At 48.7% G+C, this 23,080-nt stretch overlaps 1 protein-coding gene across 4 annotated transcripts in view; it reads left to right on the top strand.

Moving 5' to 3' along the window:
* Positions 1 to 23,080, top strand: part of SEPTIN9 (septin 9) — a 250,111-nt gene that overhangs the window by 195,486 nt on the left and 31,545 nt on the right. For 3 of the 4 annotated variants that reach the window (XM_024206297.2, XM_024206300.1, XM_024206298.1), the window contains one exon: positions 18,354 to 18,545. In XM_024206297.2, coding sequence (XP_024062065.1) covers positions 18,354 to 18,545 — 192 coding nt within the window. Of the gene's footprint in view, positions 1 to 1,634; positions 1,685 to 18,353; positions 18,546 to 23,080 lie in introns of those variants that run through there. The other variant, XM_024206302.2, reaches the window with a different exon arrangement.

Genomic DNA, 23,080 nt, shown 5'->3' with positions numbered 1-23,080 from the left:
ATATTTGAGGATGGAGGCTAGGTAATGTTGGGGGTGGGGTGGGATGGGGGCTGCCTTTGGGTTTGTTTACTGTAGCAGACTGCTGTGTGGTTGAAATAATCCAGGCTAGGGTCCGTGAAAAGGGCAGCCAAGGAAGCAGTTGCCTAGAGCATCAAGGTGAAAGGGGGGCTCCCAGGGGCTGCCCGGCTTTGTATTCCATCCTGCTAAAAAGTCCCCGCTTGCTGCCATCCCTTTAACTATGAAAAGAGCCTCTGTTCGCACAGCAGGCCCCAAGCCCCTATGCCACCCAGAGGGGAAGTGCCAGCCTCACCCCAAGGATGTTAACAACATCCTGCTGCCGGTACAGCTGGGAGGGGACCGGAGCTCCTGCTGGCACCCTGGGTTGGGAACGCAGGGGCAGGACCAGCAGGCACGTTGCCCAAACTGAAGCGGTGATGCTGCATCAGGAGGTACCGTCACAGCACGCAACCCTCTTTGGGCGGTTTTGAATGTGGAGTCTGCCCTAATGCCCTGTGTATACTTGTCAGTGCTTTTTAACCCTGGTGGAGCCACAGTGTGATGGAACCCCCCCTCCCCCCACCCCCGGTGTATATGCAACCATGTAAAATGGGGCTTACTCCAGTGCGATTTACCCTGGTAAGTCGCTGAGGTAAGTTTCACTGTGTCTTCACTAGAGTCAGCTCCAAGTCCATGGATGTCTAGACAGGGCCTGAATCGATCTCTGCTGCTGACGCTGTTTCTCAGTGAAAATCCCTGCTAAGACGCTGCCATCCCTGATAGCCCTCTAGTCCAGTCTCTAAAGCTGGCAAGCACCCTTCAAGGGAAGTGGTCCCTATCACTCCACTGAGGGCATGCACAGTATACACAGTACAAATACAGGCCCAGCCAGCCAACGAAACAGCTTGGAGGGCCTCTCTCAGAACAAATGTCCGGGCCTTTTCAGGTATGTCTACACTGCAGTTAAACACCGTGGCTGGCCCATGTAAACAGGCTTGGACTGTGGGGCTGTAAAACTTGCAATGTAGACATCTGGGCTTGGGATGGAGCCTGGATTCTGCAAGGAGAGAAGGTCCCAGAGCCCATCCTCCAGCCTGAGCCTGGATGTCTACACTGCAGTTTTACAGCCCCGCGAGTCTGAGTCCGCTGACCCGGTCAGCTGCGAGTATTTAATTGCAGTGTAGACATGCCCTTTGTCGTCACAAGCCTTAACTCTCCAGGGGCAAAGTTGTTTGCAGTAGGACTACTTTGAAATTGCCCTGCAATGCAGCAGCCTCCCTGGCACAGGCAGGGCACTTTCTACCCCAAACGGGTGGGGTGAGGGGTAGGGAGAGCATGGGGTGGTCCATCTCATTGCAGGGCATCCTAGGAGGACGGGTAGGCATATATAAGATCCTGGTAAAGAGAGTTATATGCCCTTTCAAAAGCGGCCGTGGGAGGAGGGGTGGAATTCTGTTGACTGTGGGGATGGTGGCAGGGAGCAGTTGGACAGGAAAAGGAGAGTGCTGGGAAGCGAGTCCCCTTTAAGAAGATGTGTTTGCAGGCTGACTGCAGCTAATCAAGGGGGAGCTCACCATCAGCACAGAGCAAGGCAAGTGGAAGGAGTTAGTTGATTAGGGGGAGGAGGAAATCATTGCAAGCTGCCTGGAGGAGGAGAAGCAGCCCCAGCAATAAAAGCAGCCCCAGGGTAAGTTGCTGTTTCCTTTCTTTGCCGAGGTTTCTGCTTGCATTGTAGGAAGGGTTGAAGGCAGGATGGAAGAGGCTCCTGGTAGCCTGTGCAGTGGGCTGAATTCACAGCAGGCTTCTCTGCCTAAAGCACAGGGAGGTATTTTAACAGTACTGTATCTCCACAATTCTGGAGTGGAGTAGCTTGATAGCAAAGTGTCTGAAAACCCATGGGAGTCCCCTAGTTAGTGTAATGGATCCAGGCAGATGGGGTCAGGGAATAGCGGCTCTCTGTGTTTTAAGGGTTTTGTACCACAGGGGCTGCCAATACTAAAGTGTATAGAACTACTCCGTCTGCAGGGCCTGAGACAAAACCCCCTCAGATCACATGCAAGGTTCAACTGGTAAACACTTAACACAGGGACCTCTCCCTCCCGCTTGTCCGTCCCTTGTATTTATAATTAATTAGCTCAACAAGACGAGCTGTTGTTTCTTCTCCCTCCTCAGTTGGAGCCCTGCTTACATGCCCAGTATTGTTTGGGATGGAATGAATAGGAGGTTGTATTCCTAGCAGGAAGATGGGAAAGCCTCCGTGCCGGCTAGCACAGGGGCTGCTGTTGGAATGAAGGGGAAGCAACTGCTACAGAGAGGTCAGGCAACCCAGATGGTAATGTAGGGGGAAGCAAAGGGGGAATATGTGCTCTGCTGATCTCGGTGGGCCAGAGGTGTTCCATAGCCAGTCCAGGACTAATGTACCCCTTGTATAAATGAGTTCCCAGACTGTAACCCTAGCCGGAGCAGCACTCTTAGTAGCAACCACTGTATTCTAGGCCTCCCTGTCTTGTCCTCCTCCCACATCCTGCTGCTTTGACCTCTAATCGACAGGGAGGCTCCCTGGACATAACTCTCCTTATTACAGAGGTTTTAAATACCCCGCAACAGCTCATTGGCTGCCCTTGAACGCCTGCCAACACTGATGCCTGTGGCTAGTTTTACTCACCCAAGTGGCCTTGTAGAAGTCATTGGGGTTGCTCAGGTGTAGGATTGGGCTAGGTTGTGCAACCTGCTTTGTCTGTGCCTGTAGCCGCTCTTACTCTGAAGGTAACAGTGCCTGAAGCTGGGCAGAGAGAGATGGGGAGTCTCTTCCAATGCCGCTCATATTTAACAACCTGCTTACTCTTTTTTCAGCTAATTTAACTAGGGTCTAGGCAATTACTTCACTTTTTAAAGGGAAAAATGGGACTAAAATTCTGCAGTTAAAGCCGTAACGCAGGCCAGCACCGGTCTGTGTCCTTTCTCTGTCCCTCCTCTGCTGACCTCTGACTCCTGGAACAGGAGTACGTGCAGAGGAGCTCTTCTCCCTGGGGGGAGGGTGAAAAGCTTTGTGTCATTCATTTAAATAATCCCCCAATTACTCCACTCCTCTTCTCAGTGGGGAGTAAAGTAGCTGGCAGTGCAGAGTGTCTTTCTAGATATAGGGTGTCTGGGAGAGATGGCTTTTTTCCTGTATCCTGGCCCTTGCAGGGAGTTCATTGATCCGACCAGAGAGGATTTTAGGGTATGACTATGCCCCATCCTAGCTGATGGCCCTGAATGATGTTATACAAGTAGGACTTAACTGCACTTCTCAGCTGCACCTGGCTCCAGAACCCACGTTCAGAGTGCTGAAGGCTGGGCATTCTGGGAAATCAATCCAGGGATGTTCAGGAGAGTTAAGCCATGTGCCATAACTTAGTTTTTTCTCTTGGAAACCACCTTTGAGAGTGGGAAAGGGGAATTGGCTCAGTGACAACACATCTTGTTTTCTGATGTCTCTAGAAATGTTGGCTTCCTGCACCTTTATCTGCCACTTGAGATGTACTCTCCTGTGGTTAGAGAAAACAGGGCATGTGGTTTCCTGTCCTCACTGAGAGGACTGGTGCATGGGCTAGAAAGATGTTGAGTCCAGCAAAGTGAGACTGAGTCTTAGTAGCTGATGCATAGCAGGAGGGTAGATGGGCAAGACTTATATGTCCTGTTGGAAGGCTCTCCTTCCTTCTCAAACAGTCTGAGATTACAGCATTTCCCAAAGTGCAGAATACAACCGACTGGCTGGAGACCTCTCAATTGTTCTCCAGAATCTCAGTTCTAATTATTTTAAAATACTAGCTGGAGACTGTCAAGAAAACCTTCAGCACGTGAAGCAAGTGTAACTGAGGCAGAGACCTCTGCCTGAGTTTGCCGAGAGCCTGAAACAGTAGCTTTCCAGTGTGAATGGCCCTATTCATTTCAGTGTGTGCTAACTGAGACACCAATGACGATACTTCGATTGCAAACAGAAATGGTACAGGAATCCTAGGTGAGGTTTTCTAGCTTGTGTTAAGCAATAGGTTGGACCGTGGGATCAAAATGATGCCTTCTGGCCTTTTAAAAGAGGAAATTATGAACTCTCTTAACTATTGATCATAGAAGATCAGGGTTGGAAGGGACCTCAGGAGGTCATCTAGTCCAACCCCCTGCTCAAAGCAGGACCAATCCCCAGACAGATTTTTGCTCCCGATCCCTAAATGGCCCCCTCCAGGATTGAACTCACAACCCTAGGCTTAGCAGGCCAATGCTCAAACCACTGAGCTCTGCTTATCAAAGCATGGAAGAAAGGAGAGGAAGGGTCATTTTATGAACAACATCAGGGTTTCCCAAAGCGTGGGTAGTGAGAAGGGAGGGCATGTATAAATTAAGATGTGGGGGCCTTTAACACGTAGCAGGATTGCAAAGGACCTGCCAAGTGGCTTTAGTTTCCTGCAGGGGGATTCACTTTCCAAAGCTTGGGTAATGCTGGGCTGCCGGAGTCCTCCACAACACCTCTAGGTGTGGCATTTCTTGTAGGTGGATTGAAGGGAATATATAGCAGTTCTGGTTGGATCACAGCTTCCTGTGGAGAACTAGTGGCTACTCCCATCCCTGGTGCTGCCACAGCAAAGTTATTTTCTTTCCTCACTTGTGTATGTGTTTTTTGGTTTGTTTTTCAGTCTTTCCCTTCAGGCTCTCTTTTTTTTTTTTTTTCTGTATGTTTGTTTCCTGTTTTTTCTCCTATTTTGCTCAGTCTTTTAGGTCCGTCTCTTGTGCAAGGGCCAAGTTCCTCCTTGCCATGTGCACTACTGGTAGATCATGCTTTTTATCCCAGAGACAGGGGACAACCCTGCCCGAGTCACAGGGGACTGAGCACAGGAGCCATGGGACACAGCAGAGGGCAGCTGGTGCCCCGCAGCGCGGAGTTCCCTAGCTATAGAAGCCAGCTGGAATGGTGAACAGCAGTTGTTGGGATTAGTGTGAGTTCCTCTCCTGGGAAATGCCCCCATGGGATAGTGTAGCGCTGACAGGGTTAAACTCTCTTACTGTCACAGAGCCTCCCTCTGGGGAGAAGCAACAGGAGGAGAGTGGGAATTGCGAAGCAAGTTGCAAAATTCTGCTTCTCTTGCAAATGAATGAGTGAGAGATGAGCCTCAAATAGCCACTTTCTGGTGAGGGAACAAGCAGTGCGGATCAGGAGGGTTGGAGCCATTTAACCCAAGCTTCTCCCCAACTCAGTAACTGAATGTCTACACTGCAATTAAACACCCACGGCTGGCCCTGACCCTGGCTCGGGCCATGTGACTGCAAAATTGTGGTGTAAATGTTTGGGTTCGGGCTGGAGCCTGGGCTCTGGGACCCTCCCTCTTCATGGGTCCCAGGCCTTGGGCTCCAGCCTGAGCTTCAATGTCTACACCGCAAGCCCAAGTCAGCTGACCCCAGGCCAGCCATGGGTGTTTAATTGCACTGTAGACATATCCTAAAGCAGTGGCTCTCAACCTTTTCAAATTACCGTACCCCTTTCAGGAGTCTGCTTTGTCTTACGTACCCCCAAGTTTCACCTCACTTAAAAACGACTTGCTTACAAAATCAGACAAAAATACAAAAGTGGCACAGCCACACTATTACTGACACATTGCTTATTTTCTCATTTTTACCATGTAATTATAAAATAAATCAATTGGAATATAAATATTATATACTATACACTGAAATGTAAGTATAACACAATATAAACAAGTCACTGTATGAAATTTTAGTTTGCACTGTCTTCGCTAATGCTTTTTATGAAGCGTGTTGTAAAACTAGGCAAATATCTAGATGAGTTGATGTATCCCCTGGAAGACCTCTGCGTACCCCGAGGGGTACGCGTACCCCTGGTTGAGAACCACTGTCCTAAAGGATCAGGGGCTCCCATTGTGTCTTTAAGCAGGATGTCGTTTAGCTTGAGTTCAGTTCCTTTCCGTGCACTTTCGAAGTGCCACATGCTGGATTGGCAGGTTGAACAACTAACTCCATAGCAGCATCTGCATCACCAGTGTGCCTCCCCACCTGGGAATGAGAGAAGAGGCCTGTCTGCAAGTTCACTTTTGGCCTGGTTTCTCTGCAGAGGCTACCAACACAGGCACCTCTTTGGGATGGGAGACCCCCCTCACTAGGATCTGGACAGAAACCATCACCTTGATCAGTATATATACGGCAGCTGTCTGGTCATCTCACCAATCGACCCAGGAGGCAGAGACGAGATCCTTCTCCCGTTTCTGGCTTATGGCTTTTGTGGTGGGCATAAGAACCTCCAAAACTTGAAGCAAGGGTAACCGATGCCAGCTGGGGCAGATGCCCCTGCAGAGAGTCTGAAACGGTAGCTTTGAGGCATGAACTGCCCCGTTCACTCAGCTGCCCAGTCCTCTTCCACCTCTGCATCAGATGGTCTAAAACCAAAGCACTGAAGCATATTTCTTACTTACCTTTTGACTTCATTGTATTGCCTTTGGCTCCAGAGGTTCTGCAGACAAGACTTAGAGTGCTCCTAATTCAGGAGCAGCCGTCTTCGCGGCCATCCCTCTTTGAGACTGTCCAATGGGGTCATGCTTAGCGTCTCCCATGTGGCGTCCCTGGCACCAGGAGCAGGCCCCTTGGCATTCGTTTCTTATGGGCTGTCTGTATTTTAGTGGGTGATTGTGGGGAGGAAGGGGAAGAAATGCTGTGGAGGGGGAAAAGGGCCATGAAATAATTGCCTCGCGGGGTTAAGTGCAGTCTGTGATGACCATAGAGTTCTCCTAATCCCCATACATTCACCCATAGTACCTCTGGACATACATTCTGGCTTGATTTTTCAAAGGAGCTTAAGCAAACATGGGGCCCAAATCCCATGGAAAGTCAATGAGAGTTAGGAACCTCCCTCCTTTGAGAACTCCTGACCCCTCTGCTCAGGAAATGCCTGGGCTGCAACAGCAAGCTTGGCCTAGGATTGAGCTGCAGGATGAAGGTAGGGGACCTAGCCCCTGTGCGTGCTGTCCTTGGTCCGTGCTGCTGAGTCTGCCTCTAACCAGCTGAGTGCTCTAAATGCACACTCGGGTTCTAAAACACATCCACGCCAGCGAAGGCGTCATGGGATTGCGGCACCCAACAGTTCCGAGGTTAGTTGGCCTTGGTCTGTACTGCTCTCGTAGCTGTTTGTGGATACCTGACCCTGAGAAGCTGTTGCTTTTCATCCCCTCAGCTGACTGATACTGTTGGTTCAGCGCTGTGCATCCCACATGCGTGATATGACGAGCCCACTCGACAGACCTGTGTGTTTCCTTGTCACACCCATGCCTGAAACGCTAAATACAGAGAAAGATACATTTGTAGCAGCTGGTAGCAACTCTCCCTTCCCCTGGTGGGGTCTGGAGCTTCTTTCCTTTGCTCTGGTACCTGTAGTTGAGAGGAATCGCCAGGACATAATCAGGTGCTAATTGCAAACTGAAGATGGAAGGCCAGCAATAGAAGGAAACTGTGGGGAGAGAAATGAACTCTGTGGAGGGGAAATCCTGCCTGTGCAGATCTCCAAGAAGAAGAGGGGAGAATCAAGTTGTCTTTCTGCAGCAGTTTTATACCCTCTTCAAGGTGTACAAACCTCTGTGCTAATCCGAGTGAAGACTGTGACCCGTCTAGAGACCAGCGCTCAGTACTAGGGGAGGGCGGGAGTGATTAACTGGGCTGCACAGATCCCACAGAACAAGGCTCAAGGCCCACAAATGTCCCAGTGGAAGGTGCTGTTGCTCCTTTAGAGGTGCATGATGGTGCTTCGGGCAGTTTAGCAGCAGTGCTTCTCCTGGCTCCTTTGAAAGGGAGAGTTTGTTATGGGCCCACTCTTCTGCCTTCAGCTCCAGTAACCTTGGCAGAGGGGGCATTTTGTAGCCAGAGACGTGCATAGCATATGAAGGGTTAAACCATGGCAATACATAGGGATGATGCTAAATCATGTTGCATGGTTGGGTGCTGCACTCTGACATAGCTGTTGTGTAGGACTTGAAACCAGTTTCTCTGGTAGGGCTTTAAGCAACATCCCTCAGCTTGGCTTCAATCTTTAAGGGTATGTCTACACTGCAATTAGACACCCACTGCTGGCCCGTGCCAGCTGACTCGGGATTGTGGGGCTTGGGTTAAGGGGCTGTTTCATTGCGGTGTAGATGTTCAGGCTTGGGCTGGAGCCCAGGCTTCTAGGACCCTGTGAGGTGGGACGGTCCCAGGGCTCGGGCATCTACACTGCAATTAAACAGCCCCTTAGCCACGTGAAGTATTATATTACATTTGTTGGTTAAACCCCTTTATAAAGGGCAAAGAGGCACTAATATTAATGATATAAATAGGGTTATATTGCAATATGATACAGGCTAAATTAGAGGCTACTGATTGGCTAAGATTTAGAAAAATATTACTTTTTCCCTCCCTACCCCAAGTTCGTTAAGGAGGAGAGGCTGAGGAATATTAAAAGTTTTATTTTTAGGTAGTTTTGGCTAGCTTTCGCAAGCTATTTATTTATTTATTTATTTATTTCAGTATATATTTGCCTTTACCTCCCAGGGCTTCAATATAATGGTAGGTGATTCAGTGTAGCCTTGCGGCAGTCTGGTCCATATATATTGAAGCCCTGGAAGGTAAATACTGGCTTTCTGGGTGAATGGGAATAGAGAAAAAGGCAGAACACAGATCCACCACTGTAAAGTAGGTGGCTGTGGGGGGAATGCAGGATAGGATGGTAGCAGGGTTAGGGACAACAGGGAACAGGGGATGAACAACCGAGAAATTTAACCTCTCTTCTTCCCCTAATCTCACATATGGCGCACTAAACACCAATCCCAGGCTTTTTAACCAGCAGGATAGGGGAATTACATTCGCATGTGGTTTGGACGATGATTCCCTGCCGAATCAGGGAAACCAAAACAGGCCAGATCCCCTCCTCAGCAGCCTTAGAAAGGGGATACTGTGGGATCCTGGGAAGGGGCTTATTTGGGTCCAACCGAATTTTGACTGGTTGCGCTGAAGCAATACAACCGACTTGATTTGCATGGTCCTCCCATAGTGATGGGGGGACTTGGGCCAATATTTCCTGCTGGGCTGGGGAAAGATCCGAGCTTGGCGTCTCCTTTGGGGAAACAGCCTGCAAGACCCCCAGGACCTCCTGTTGGGAAGTCTCAGGAGCCTCCAGGAACACCCCCTTTGGGGTGCAAAAGATGGAACAATTTAGCTTACAAAAAAAAAAGGGTTAGTATGTTAAAACACTGATAAACTGTAATTAATGCCACCTTAAGGACCATTAAGTTCACGCTGTCCTTATCCAGTTTTCAAATTACATATTATCTCCGCCTTTAGTGCAATAACCCAAAAACTTCTAACAAAAAATGGTATTAAGTATCAGCAAGTCTAAAAAGGCATTGCAGTAAAATATAATATGTTCAAAAGTTTAAATTTTTCTAAATAACCAGCTCACGGCAGTTCAAAGCAATCTTAAACATCAGGTGTGGCCTACTGCCCTTACAAACACCTCAAAAGTACCGTCTAATCTGTTGCCATGAAGACATACTTAAAAATTTTCTGGGTAAAAGTGCAAACGTTCACAATGCTCATTTCAAACATATGGGCCGGTTGGAGGGGTGTGGGCTCCCACATACCAAATCCTGCCAGGTCCGTAAAAAGAATGCATGTAAAATTGGGTAATTCACCAAAACATTTAAAAAAATAAACCTCCTGGTATGCCTAACCAATTTATAGTCAGTGCTCCTAAAATAACACCTAATATCTAAATAAAAAAAAATAATCAATAAACATTCTGGCCATTAAAGTCCCCACAGCTTCAAACCCCTTCCCCAGGCCCTACTCTTCCCCGTCACCCAGCCCAAAAATAACAAGGCTGAACTCAAAAAAGTTCAGCACGCGCTGGAAGCTAAAACGGAGGTTGTAGGCCCACTTAGTGTCAGTACCCCTAGCATTAACTCCCTTAAACATGCCGGCACCAATCTTAGCACTCCCAAGCTGGCCAGTTCACAGCCGTGTCCAGCAAAAACAAATCTTGGTGATGCCTACACGGCATCAGAGGAGGGAAATTGTGGGGGAATAGGCCTGGTTGGCCTCCCTTGCACCGATCAGAACATCGGCGAAGACTCGTCATATAGGCCCGCCCTGCAGGCCACAAGCCTGAACCAAACTAAGTGTCACGTTCTCTGCCAGTCTCGGTCAAGGGTCATGACCAGAGGAGGGAGGGGGGCCAAGGAGGAAAAAAATAAAAAGCCCCAGCAGCAGCACTAATAAAATATGTTCATGGCTGGTAAAATATAATAACCACTTGTGTAAAGCAATAGGTAACTTTAGCTGAATGCAAACTGACTAAATGCAGCTTCTCCTTTGGGTGATCTGTGACCCCCCTCCCGTGATTCCAGCTAAATGCAAGGTAGCCAATTATGGTTCTCTACTGGGTGCTCTGTGACCTCCCCGAATTTCTACCTAAATGCAAAACTAGCCACTCGCCGCTCTCTTTTGGGGGCCCAGTACCCCCCCCCCCCCCCGGTGCACGGTCGGTAACACCCCGAAAAAGTAACATGCACCCTACCGAGAATGTACCCTAGCTGGTGCCAAGTTTTAACCGCATCAGGCTTCTCAAGAAGCCCTCCACCCTAATATGCACCCAATTCTTAAAAAATAATAAAAAAGGTGCCGGAAAAGGAAACAAACCCTAACTCTCTTTATTTTTGTAAATAACGTATAATTTGTACTATGTTTGCGGTTTGTAAAAATAAAAGACGCCTGCAAGCTCTGATCGGGGGCGTAGTTTCTAACTGCAACCCCCAACGCGTTGGTATGTATTGCAATAAACTGGCCTCAGGCTTAAGTCTGTAAACTAAAATCAATGTGTGGGTGACTTTTTCCACGACATAGACATACCCTAACTCTGCCATTCCTGATGAACACTTTCCTTGCATGGAGCGCCTCTCAGACTCCTCATAAATAGAGGCAGCATGATCTAGAGGGTGGAGCAGAGAATTTCCAGCTTAAAGCCATTTAACCTCTGTGCTTCCATTTTCCTGTCTTTAAAATGGGGATAATTGTGTTTATCCCCCTTTGTAAGGCTCTGAAGAAAGTCACGTGCAAAGTGGCGGGAAGCCTGCAAATCATCAGTGAGGCCACTGTACTATCAAGGCGCCAAAGGAGCCCTCAAGGAAAACAAGGCTATTACAGAGAAGCTCAGTTAATTCTTTGCATAGGCCTTCACTGCAGAGGATGTGAGGGAGATTCCCATACCTGAGCCATTGTTTTCAGGTGACAAATCTGAGGAACTGTCCCAGACTGAGGTGTCAGTAGAGGAGGTTTTGGAACAAATGGATAAATTAACCAGTACCAGGACCAGATGGTTTTCACCCAAGAGTTCTGAAGGAACTCCAGTATGAAACTTCTGCACTACTAACTGTGGTATGTGACCTATCACTGAAATCAACCTCTGTACCAGATGACTGGAGGATAGCTAATGTAATGCCAATTTTTAAAAAGGGTTCCAGAGGCGGTGCCTAACTTCAGTACCAGGCAAATTGATGAAAACTCTAGTAAAGAACAGAATTATCAGACACATAGATGAACACAGTATGTTGGGGAAGAGTCAACACTGCTTTTGTAAAGGGAAACCATGCCTCACCAATCTATTAGAATTCTTTTTTTTTTTGGGGGGGGGGGGGAGAGGTCAACAAGCAACCAGGCAAGGGTGATCTAGTAGATATAGTGAACTTGGACTTTCAGAAAGCCTTTGACAGGGTCCCACACCAAAGGCTCTTAAGTAAAATAAGCAGTCATGGGGTAAGAGGAAAGGTCCTCTCATGTATCAGTACCTGCTTAAAAGATAGGAATAAAGTATTAGTTTTCATAATGGAAAATGGTAAATAGATGGGTCCCCTGAGAATCTGTACTGGAATTTATGCTTTTCAACATATTTATAAATGATCAGGGAAAAAGGGGTAAACAGTGAAGCGACAAAGTTTGCAGATGATACAAACTGCTCAAGATAGTGGAGTCCAAAGCTGCCTGGGAAGAGTTACAAAGGAATCTCGCAAAACTGGGGAGTGGGCAAGAAAATGGCAGATGAAATTCAGTGTTGATAAATGCAAAGTAATGCACATTGGCAAACATAATCCAAAATATACATGCAAAACGATGGGATCTAAATTAGATGTTGCCACTCAAGAAAGAGATCTTGGGGTCATTATGGATAGTTCCTTGAAAATATCCGCTCAGTGTGCAGCTGCAGTCAAAAAAGCTATCAGAATGCTGGGAATCATTAGGAAAGGGATAGATAATAAGACAGAAAATAAATATAATGCTACTATATAGGTCCATTGTACGCTCATACCGTGAATAGTGCATGCAGTTCTGGTCACCCCATCTCCAAAAAGATATATTGGATTTGGAAAAAGTACAGAAAAGGGCAACAAAATGATAAGGGGTAGGGAACAGCTACTATCTGAGAAGAGATTAAAAAGACCGGGACTGTTTATCTTAGAAAAGAGAAGACTAAGCGGGAATATGACGGAGGGCTATAAAATCATGAATGGTACAGGGAAAATAAGGAAGTGTTATTTACTCCTTCATATAACACAGGAACCAGGAGTCACTCAATGAAATTAATAGGCAGCAGGTTTAAAACAAACAAAAGGAAGTACTTCTTCACCCAACGCACAGTCAACCTGAATAACTCATTGCCAGGAGATGTTGTGAAGGCCAAAAGCATAAGCGGGTTAAACAAAGAATTACCTACGTTTATGAAGGATAGGTCCATCAACAGCTAGTAGCTAAGAGGGTTGGGGCTGCAACCCCATGCTCTGGGTGTCCCTAAACCTCAGACTGCTAGAAGCTGGGACTGGACAACAGGGATTGATCACTCGGTAATTGCCCTGTTCTGTTCATTTCCTTTGAAGCATCTGGCATTAGCCACTGTTGGAAGACGGGATACTGGGCTAGAGGGATCATTGGTCTGACCCAGTGTGGCTGTTCTTACATTCTTATGATTGCTCTAAAACCTAGGGCACTAGAAGCAACTCTGACTCTAATGGGAATTCGGTCAATATGCACAGTCTACAATTGCTCTCTTCCTGGCCTCCTAAACACTCTAGGTTATCTCTTGAGCTGTGAATGGTGCATTGCCTGTCCATTTTTTGTAGGCCCTCATTTCTCCTCAACTACTTGCTGGCTCCCAGGGGTTCCTATGTCTTTGAATGAATGCACTCTGCTAACTAACTGCAGCTGCCTGTGCATGGACCTGCTCTTAGCATCCAGCTCAGCCCCGCATGGGTAGCAGGTGTGCTCTCTGTGCCCAAGGTGAGCTTTTCATGTTGATACACAGATGTTGAGTTTGGCTTGCGTCCGGTGTGTGTGTACGTACTGCTATCAACCATCCCAGGGTCTCTGGCAAACTGAACTCCTGCACAGCTGTACTGGATCTTGTTGCTGCCTGTAGCGTAGCAGTTGGTTTATTTTGTTCTTGCTAGTGCAGTGACATTCTGATGATCCCCTATCCATGTATCTCTGAAGAGCGCAAACAGCATGCAAAGTAACATGCCATTTCGTCAGCTAGGTGTCACCACAAAACTCATGGGAGGGTTGCACCTGGTTATCCCAGGTTATCCTCAACTAGAGGAAACAAGACATCTGTAATGAGCTGGATACTATGTATCACTACCCTTTCCGTAATGCAGTTGGAACTGCTTAGCTATGTGTCAAAGGCCCTAGACTGAGATTTTCCTTTAGCGCAAAGGGGTAGGGGCTTTTGGGGCGCAGAGGCATCTGAGATCCGTCTTAGCTGTTGCTATGAGTTCTCTAGGTGGGCAGCATAGTGACAACCATGAATTTCTTAGGCAACCACAGATTTGCATCAGTATTGTGTAGCTTAGTACATGCCCGCTTCTAGCACTCAGAGCTTCTGGTTAGTGGTGTTGATATGAGTATCATGGAAAGTTCTGCCGCTCTGGCACTGTTACCATGATCAAGAAGATACGTTTTAAATACTAACAGGAAATCCTGGCAGCATGTATTTACAGCCAACCACTGCATCTGTTCAGATTTAGTTCTGAGACTGTTTTATACATGTTTGGCGAGAACACTCCCCCAGCCATAATGGAAAGATCTGCCTGGAGAAAAGCAGGAGAGCCTATTGTTCCAAGAGCTGCTGCAGGCAAATTACTCATGCTTCAGAATGTCAGAGGAATCCTGGATACAGATTGGCTGGTGAGAATAAGGCCAGGACACAACCAACAATGCCAAAGTGGGACGCTCGAGTGCACCTATTGACGATGACTTTTTGTTAGTTAATTGCTGGTTATTAAAGGAACACTGTCAATTTAGAGTCACACTTCTTAAAAATTGTTCACCTACATTTGCAACAAGTAACGTGTATGGCTACTTGCAGCACTGGTAAGTCAAATGAAAAAAATATTCTCAATTTCTTTGTTACAAAAATCTCTCCTGTGCATTTGAGAGCACTGCATACAGAGTTGGTGAGACTGCTTTGCCCTGTAGGGTCAGTAACCTTCCCCTAGTCAGGTTGAGCTTTCAGACCACAGCAGGAGGAGAGAGAAACATTTAAAAGAAATCCTTTCCAATCACATTTTCTTATAGCCTGGACCAAGCAGTTGTGGAATGAGCTGCTACCTAACTGCATTGCCATATGCTAGCTGGCAGCAAGTCATTACGATTTGCACCAACAGGATGTTGTCTGCGTTTCCTCTGATGTAGGGCTTTTATCTGGTCTTCTGAAACATGAGCACCTTGGCATAGTCAAGTGTGGACTTGTGTGAGTTGGGTTGGAACATCCCAGTTTGGTGTCTCTAGTCCATTCCCTTGCACCATATGGCGGTTTGCCTTTCTGTTTGCCAACCACAGACCTATGTAGCAATGAATGTTGCATTCTCTCATAGCATTGCAAGCATTGTTAGAAGCTGGGTGGGTTGGAGAACGTGGGGGCAGATACTGTAGGTGCATTTCCTTTGCTGCAAATGGAGAATAACTCTCTTCTCCAGATATTTTATTTCCCGGTTCTGACTCTTAGAGTACAAACAATGCGGCTTCTTTAGTTGAGCACAGAGAGTAAACTCCAATTTCTTTGCTATCAGCTTTCTGCTCCAGGGCTGCCTTATTGCTCCCCAATCCTATATGCTCCCGTATGTACATGAGCAATCCCCACAAACCACCCCAGAATCATACAGGTTTAGGATTCAGTCCTACTGATCTCTCTTACCTAAGCTATGCCTAAAAGGGTGCTTTGTGTTATTGTTTCTGTGACTGCAACAGTTAAACCCTTACATAGCCCAGTATTTCTCCTAGCGGGCGCATTCTTTCCAAGTGGATTTGTTTTTTCAAGTGGTATGTAGGATTTTTTTCCACTCTTGGCTTTGCCATTTTGAAAATGGCACTAATTCAGGATCCATGGAAAGACTTCTGGCTTGCTGGGTCTATAATTTTGCAAGGAGCAGTGTTGGGGCCAGCAGCCCATTATCAACATGGCTTTTTGTGGCTTTGGTACAAAGCTATGCTTTGAAGGAACGTGCCGCTACTGTGCATATAAAAATTGGTGTGTGTTCTCTACTGGATCTGTGTGTAACTCTGTTCTCGAGAGCCTGGTATATTGTGTGTGTCTGGTGGGTTGTTTTGTTTTTTTTTAAAGTTCTAAGTCATCTAAATGCATTTGTGCTGTCAGTTTGTATTCTGCAATGTAGGATTGAGTATGTGAAATGTGTGCTACTTGGGAGAAGTGAATGCTTCCCAGTGCCAGATCCATGTGAGTCCTGACTGTCTGGCTTACATGAGGTTACAAGTTTTTGTGGCTCACTGGCAGAGAGGGGATGGTGGATGTGAAAGTGGCTGTGTTTGGATGTAGGCTTCTTTAGTTCAGCTAAACTTACACACACTCAGTCACACACACATGTTTTTGGACTTAAGGAGGGGGGGGAAAAGCACCTAGCACATCATAAAAGGCCAAAAATAACAGCAGAGTGAGGCAAACAAGCCAGGAGCGGGACTGATGTCATCCTCGCTAGGCCTAGCACCAGTGAGGGAGGAATGTGTCCAGAGCCTCTGAGATTTCCCAAAAGGCATTGATTACCCCAGAATAGAGAACAAAGCACTGGCCCTAGGCCAGGGGTTCTCACAACAAATTTTTTGGTGGCCTCACCAAATCTTGCTGGTGGCGGCTCTGACCATTTTTCCTAAAATGCTTTAGTAAAAACAGATAAATATGCACATACATATGTCCAAATCATTGTAATTTATCTACGTAGGGGTTGGTTTTTTTGCAGGCTCAATAATAAAAAATAATGTACGGTTGTCTCTATTCTTTACTGGACCTAAACAGAATAGAAACACAAATAAGGTGCTTTGAGCATTCTTGTTTTTTTTCTTGGTGTTTCTTTTGCTTTACTTGGTTGCTTTTTTTGTTTTTGTTTTGTTTTCAGACTTGCTAGCTACTAAGTGTGCTGTGAAAAGTGATATTAACAAACATACAAATATCATTTTCACAGCAGACTTACTCAGCCCTGGCAAGCCCGGGGACAAATTAAGCCCTGGGTACGGAGGCAATGGGGGCACTGGAGGAGGCTAAGGAGGGGTAGAGGCTAAGGGGGTTGAGTTCGGGACCAGAGCCTGCCACCACGCAGCCAGGTGACAGGGCCTGGAGGCGGAGCCCAAACCCCCTTGGCTGGAGCCCAACCCCCACCCCGGGAAGGTGAGGAACTCACTGGCTGCCTGTTCCTCCAGCTTGTGTCTCTCTCCAGAGGAGGGCAGGGTCCAACCACTGCTGGTGGCCCCTGGGGAGGGGCTGCTGCTTTGCTCCCCCTCTCCCCCATCCAATCACCACCCAGGAGGCTGTGGCCACAAGAAAAGCCCCTGGTGGCCGCATTTGAGAAACGCTGCCCTAGCTGCAGCTTCCAAGACCCAGGCTGGTGTTGGGGGGCGGTTGAACATCCTATAGGGTGGCAGCTTTTTGGCTTCTACTGGAGTTTTTCTCTAAAAACTTAACTTCTTTGGCTCTCATTGCAGGCTCTGGTTCCTTCTGGGAAGGGAGAATTCATGAGCGACTTTAGTTTGGGCGGCCCAGAAATAACACACTGGCCAATCGAGCAGGGTTATCACGTGTGGATTGGAGATGCAGTTTAGCTACTCCCCTTTAATTTACAGGGTTTCCCTGAGCAAGCCACTTCCAAACAAAGTGGGGCACACTTGTGCATTTTGTAATTGCCCTTTAGCAGCTTAAAGGTGCAGTGTTTCCTTACAGGTCGCATGAACCTGCAGCTCTGTTAACATGTGGGTGTGGGAGTTACTAGCCACTTGTTTTTTCTTTCTACACAGACTAATTGAAGCTCTTAATACCCACATGCTACTTCCTCCCCCCGCCTCCACGTACACTCTTAATAGTGACGATACCATGGAACGTTACTAATTCTCCCTCTGCTAATCCACAAACCCAACAACGGTTTCTCAAACCAGGCAGTCCCGTCCCGTTTATGAACAACAAGTAGGGGGTTGTCTACACGGGGAAATTTACCAGCAGAACTACACCAGTATAATTATCTCTGCAACTATGCAGTGTAAACCAGCAACCCCACCCCACCTTGTGTGGATGCTCTTTCAGGATTTAGAGTGGCCTCTTTTCAGCCTAGCTTTTGTCTCTTTGGAAGCAGTTGAAGCAAAACTGTAAGTGCGGTATAATACTACCACTATGGCTGAGTCGGTAAATTTCCCCACGTAGACAAGCCCTTAGTAGCAGGGTCTGTGCTGAGATCTCATCTCACTAAGACATCATCAGTCTTACTAAATATCCTGACTAGGACACTTACAGGAAGGTTCCTTGGCACTGGAATTCACCTCCCTCCTTGCTGTGATTGATTTGCATCATCAGATTTCTGATGATCTTTGGGATATGATGCAAGAGCAGCCTGTTCTACCAGGCAGCTCTTGTGAATGGAGGGTGGGGGGGAAATGGATGGGGGTTGGGAAGATATTGCAGGAGGGGTCTCTGGTATGGGCCTGGTTGGACAACCTATTATTCCATTTTAAATTGCTTTAAATAAGCTTTGTAATGTGCCTAGACCCAGAGTTGGGTGCAGTGAATGGTAAACCAAGCTCACTGCACTCCAAGGAAGCACGGTCTGTGACACATTATCCATTTTTAACCCGTCTGTCCCCTTCACTTGCAGTGATTGGCTAGGTTAGTCATTGCCTCATGCTCAGGGCATCTCTTAACTTCCAAGCTAACGGGCAAGAGGGTGTTTGTTGCTGTCCCCTCCCGTTGCTCTGCACTCAGCGTTTACTTCCCAGAGTTCCTCATTGCTCTTCCTTCACTTCCACAGGTCCAGAGGCAGTTCCCAGTTACACGCCCAGCATGACGGACGCCCCCAGAGACGCCGGCCTCAAGCAGGCGGCACCACCGCGGCCCGAAAAGCCGGCCCCCGACTTCAGCTACGTTGGGATCGACGCCATCCTCGAGCAGATGAGAAGGAAAGCCATGAAGCAGGGATTTGAGTTCAACATCATGGTAGTTGGTGAGTTCCCATCAGAGACTGCTCTCCCAGGAGACGCCGGCTGCGCTGTGCTTGGTGGAGGACAAGCTGTTTATTTTATAGCTCCTTGGCAAGATTATTCTCCCTGTAGCTTCTACAGGAGCAGCTTCTAAGATTTAATGCTGGGATTCTTGCATTAGGAGTCAGCAAACTCCCCTTCCACTTTAAGGGGCCTGTCTTGCTGTCAGTTGTTAAAGTGCAGGGTGGGTTGGGATCAGTGTTGCCAGGCATATCTCTTAGCATTTAAGAGTTTATGTGCCCTTAAATCTAGTGGGGGCTCTCCACGGCCAGATCCCCGTGGAGTGCCCCCACTTGTGCCGTGGACCAAGGAGTCTTTCCCCTCTCTGTTCCTGTTTTGTCCCCAGTGCAGTGGTTTGATGGTATAAGTGGGAGGCCAGGAGTAACTGCATGATTTCAACCTCTTCCTGTGAGTATGTACAGCTCCTAGCACAATGGGGCCTGGTTTTCGATTGGGGCCTCTAGGTTTTACTGTACTACAGACAAACAAGAAGTAAGCAGTGATTCTGCCTGCAGCGTCTCCTGCTGGTCATCTTGGGAATTAGCTCTCCAGCCTCCGTAGCATCCTCTGCAAGCCGGTGTCCCACTTCCACTTGGCCCCCATGTCCCTCCTGGACCCCGGATGACCCTTTCTCTGGGTGCTGCCCCCAGGCAGTACCCTCACCATTTCTGTGGGTCTCCCCGCTCAGGGGAACCCCCACCCACTATCCCCATCTCGCCTCAGTATTTGGCTACTGCCAGTCATCATCTAGCCCCCGCTCACTGGGGCAGACTGCAGTGTCTCAGCCATTCATCATAGGCAAGGGGGGTTTGGACCTGCTGCCTCGGCCTACCCGTGGGCTGCCCTCTGCAACCCCAGTACCCAATTGGCCTTAGACTAGGCCGCAGCCTGGGGTTTTCCAGGCCGGAGCTCCCCGGCTCCCTTGGCCTTCCCCCAGCCCTGCTCCCCCCAGATACCTTCTCCACTCCCTAGCAGCCAGGCCCTTCTCCCTCTACAAACAGAGAGAGTGTGTCTGTGCTCCTGGCTCAAAGCCTTTTTATAGGGGCCGGCTGTGGTCTGTTTGGGGCGTGGCTCCCAGCTGTGCTTACTTCCCCAATCAGCCTGGAAGCTGCTTGCCCCAGCCACAGCCCTCTGCTGGGCTGTTAAGCCCCTCAGGGCAGGAGCAGGTGACCACCCCGCTACACTGCCTAAGTTGTACGGAGAATTTCCCCAGATCTGCTGCATTTACCAGGGGATGCCAGGCGCTGTGTGAGATGGTGCTGCCTTGTGAAACAAGGCCTCAGAGCAAGGCTCTTTCCCTGAAAGGCCTGGGGAGAGGGGGGGAGAGTGCAGTTTACAGGTGGGGTGTACGAGGCTGGAGATGAAGAGGGGTGTGCCGGAGGGGGGCTGGAAACCAACACCATTATCAGGGTAGTTGCTGTGGTGTAAGCAGGGCCTGTGCAGCATGGCACAGCGTGGCCCCGGGTCTCTACTCCCCTGCAGCTGAATTCTTGATGTGTTATGATGAAGAGGAGGGGCTGTCGCTTTGCGTCCTGGTTGCCTTCCCTTTTCCATTGCTGTGTGGGTGAGGCACAAACCACTTGGCCCTCAGAGCTGGACTGGGGGTGCAGCAGCTTTGTAAGCAGGGGAGGAAATAACACTGAACAGTCACTGATGAAAGGAGACTCGAGGAGCTTGGTTTGTTTAGCCTAACCAAAAGAAGGCTGAGGGGGGATATGATTGCTCTCTTTAAATACATCAAAGGGATAAATACCAGGGAGGGAGAGGAATTATTTCAGCTCAGTGCTAATGTGGACACGAGAACGAATGGATATAAACTGGCCGTGGGGAAATTTAGGCTTGAAATTAGACGAAGGTTTCTAACCGTCAGAGGGGTGAAATTTTGGAACAGCCTTCCGAGGGAAACGGTGGGGGCGAAAGACCTCTCTGGCTTCAAGATTAGGCTAGATAAGTTTATGGAGGGAATGGTTTGATGGGATTACGTGATTCTAATCAATTAGGCAATAACGGCCATCGCTGGTAAAATGAAGGTCTGGCTAGAGAATCTTGCCTGTATGCTCGGGGTTCTGCTGATCGCCATATTTGGGGTCGGGAAGGAATTTTCCTCCAGGGTAGATTGGCAGTGGCCCTGGAGGTTTTTCGCCTTCCTCCGCAGCATTGGGCAGGGGTCGCAAGCTGGAAGATTCTCTGCGACTTGAAGTCTTTAGATCACGATCTGGAGACTTCAACAGCAGAGTTAAGGGAAAGTGGGGGGGTCAGCTTTTGTGGCCTGCATCATGCGGGGGGTCAGACTAGATGACCATATTGGTCCCTTCTGACCTTAAAGTCTATGAGTCTATGTAATTAAAGGACCCCAACGGGGCTGGCCTCATTTTGAGGCTCCTCTGGGTGGACCATTTGCCAGCCTGAGTGGCCTGCAGCATATAAAAGCTTCCCCTGGGATCCCAATATGCAATGTACTCTGGGATTATAGCATCCCTGGTGCTTGTGGTGTGCGGGCAAGGGGGAGGAGCTTTGCTTTTCCCTCTGGCCTTGTGAATGATGAGCTTGGTGCCAAAACCCGATAAGCCGACAGACGTTCGTGAGCTCTTGTTATCCCTTTGAGACTGCAGTGGATAAAGGACAAGGAACCTGGAGTCTTCCTTCGGTCCCCCGCCATCCCCACCACCACAACCCACCTGCCCTCACTTGGGGGCAACCGGTTTCCTTACTGCTGCTCTAGCTGATGTTTTACTTCTGTGGTTATCAAAGGTTCCGTTTGATAAGCCTCTAATGTAAGAGGTTTACAGCTTGGCTCTGCCGAAACTTGCCTCAGGTTAAAGCTGTCCGCCTCAGCAGATAGCAATTGAAATCCGAGCACGTGGACTCCATAGGTTTGGTTATTAAGGGGGAGGCTTTACAGAAGAACAAACTTTGAAGCAGCATCTGTCTATAAAAGAAATGAGCACAGCCAGTGCGATTTGTGCTCCCTGCGCTATCCGTGTGTCTCTGTAGAACAGTCGTCGATGCTCCGTGCTTTGCAGTGGTACCCAGATCTAAGCAGCTCAGCTTGCAAAGTTCAAGGTGGTTTGCCTGGCCCCATGAAACTCAGCCTGGGATCTGGAAGTCAGAACCCATTTGACTAGGGTGAGCATATGTCCCGTTTTGGCCAGGACAGACCCCCTTTTGAAACTCTGTCCTGGATGTCACGACTCTGGGCATTTCTCCCATTTGCTCTTGCCCTAGGGGAGGTGCAGAGGAACGTTCAGGTAAGAGCAAACGGGAGAAATGCCCAGTTTTGCCAAAAAAGTCATGATGCCCATGATGGTGGCTTGGGTGGGGGCAATGCCAGGCTCGGGCCAGCCCCCCACAGCTACACCCAATGTCCCGTTTTCAGTTAGGGAAATATGATCACCCTACACTTGACTCCTGCATAATCCCCAGGAATAAGGGCTTGCAAAGCGGCTTGTCCCCTCCTCAGTTTCTCTTGAGCAACTGTAAGCAGGACTTGGCCAGGCAAGTGTAGATAAGCAGTCTCAAAGGTGACCGCCCCGTGGCAGGGTGCAAGGAGAAGAGAACGCAACACTGAGGCTGCTTGGAGCGCAAGGCCTCTGGCATGGGTTTTTTTCCTGTCCCTCAGTGCCTCCTGCTGGTGGGGATGGAGCGGGACAATGTCTGCTCACCTCTCATGGTGGAGGGTACAAAGCGCTGTTTATCCTGGGCTGGTGAAGCACAGAAGGAAAGTCTGGGGGTCGAAGACTACTGGAGTGGCTTGGCTAACCTGCAGCGTGTGCTGTCACTGTCACTTACCTCTGACGTCCACTCCCCTGGGAGCCTGATTCTGCACCTGGCTTCCCTGTCCCCAGCATATGTAGCTCTCTTGCTCTCTCTGCCCTCATCCCTTTCCCACATGCACCTGGACAGCCGGCGCCTCCTTGCCGGTTACCATGGTTAGCCCCAAAGAGCTGTGCAGCGAGCCCAAAACCAGGTCTGGCTCACAGCAAACCTAGAACTTGGGTCAGAGTCACTAAGGCTGGTGAGCCTGAGCTGGTTTTGGGGGGTTACAATAGCTTCTCCCCAAATCAGCTGCAATTTCAGCTGAGTTTCTGTCCCCCAAAGATCAGATCTCATGAAGAATCTTGAAGTTGAATGATCTGAGACCCATAGCCCCTGCCAGGGCTGGACTTGCTTCTGCCCTGTCCTGGGATACCCTGAGCTCACAGCTTGGGGGTGTTGCCCCGTGGTGCCCAGGAGCCACAACTCTCCTCTTGCCATCCGAGGGCAGGCTGCAGTGGGAGGGCACCTCTTCCTTCTGCAGTTCTGGTGGTGATGGGAGACGTTTAAGAGGGGCCCGGATTTCCATGCCTCACAGTGGCTGGAAAACTCTGTTCTTTCCTTGGCAAGCTCCCGGCTGAGTGTTCACAGGCTGGGGAATTTGTGGCAGCCTAAACAAGTGCTGAAACTCTCTGCCTATCACAGGAAAACACAGGGTATGCAACAGAGCGGGCAGGCGGTGCTC

This window comes from Terrapene carolina, unplaced genomic scaffold (genome assembly GCF_002925995.2).
Source record: "Terrapene carolina triunguis isolate 2854851 unplaced genomic scaffold, T_m_triunguis-2.0 Scaffold192, whole genome shotgun sequence".
In the NCBI taxonomy this organism is placed as follows: Eukaryota; Metazoa; Chordata; order Testudines; family Emydidae; genus Terrapene; species Terrapene triunguis.
The sequence above is the reverse complement of the archived record's forward strand: the minus strand, read 5'-3'. Positions and strand labels throughout refer to the sequence as shown.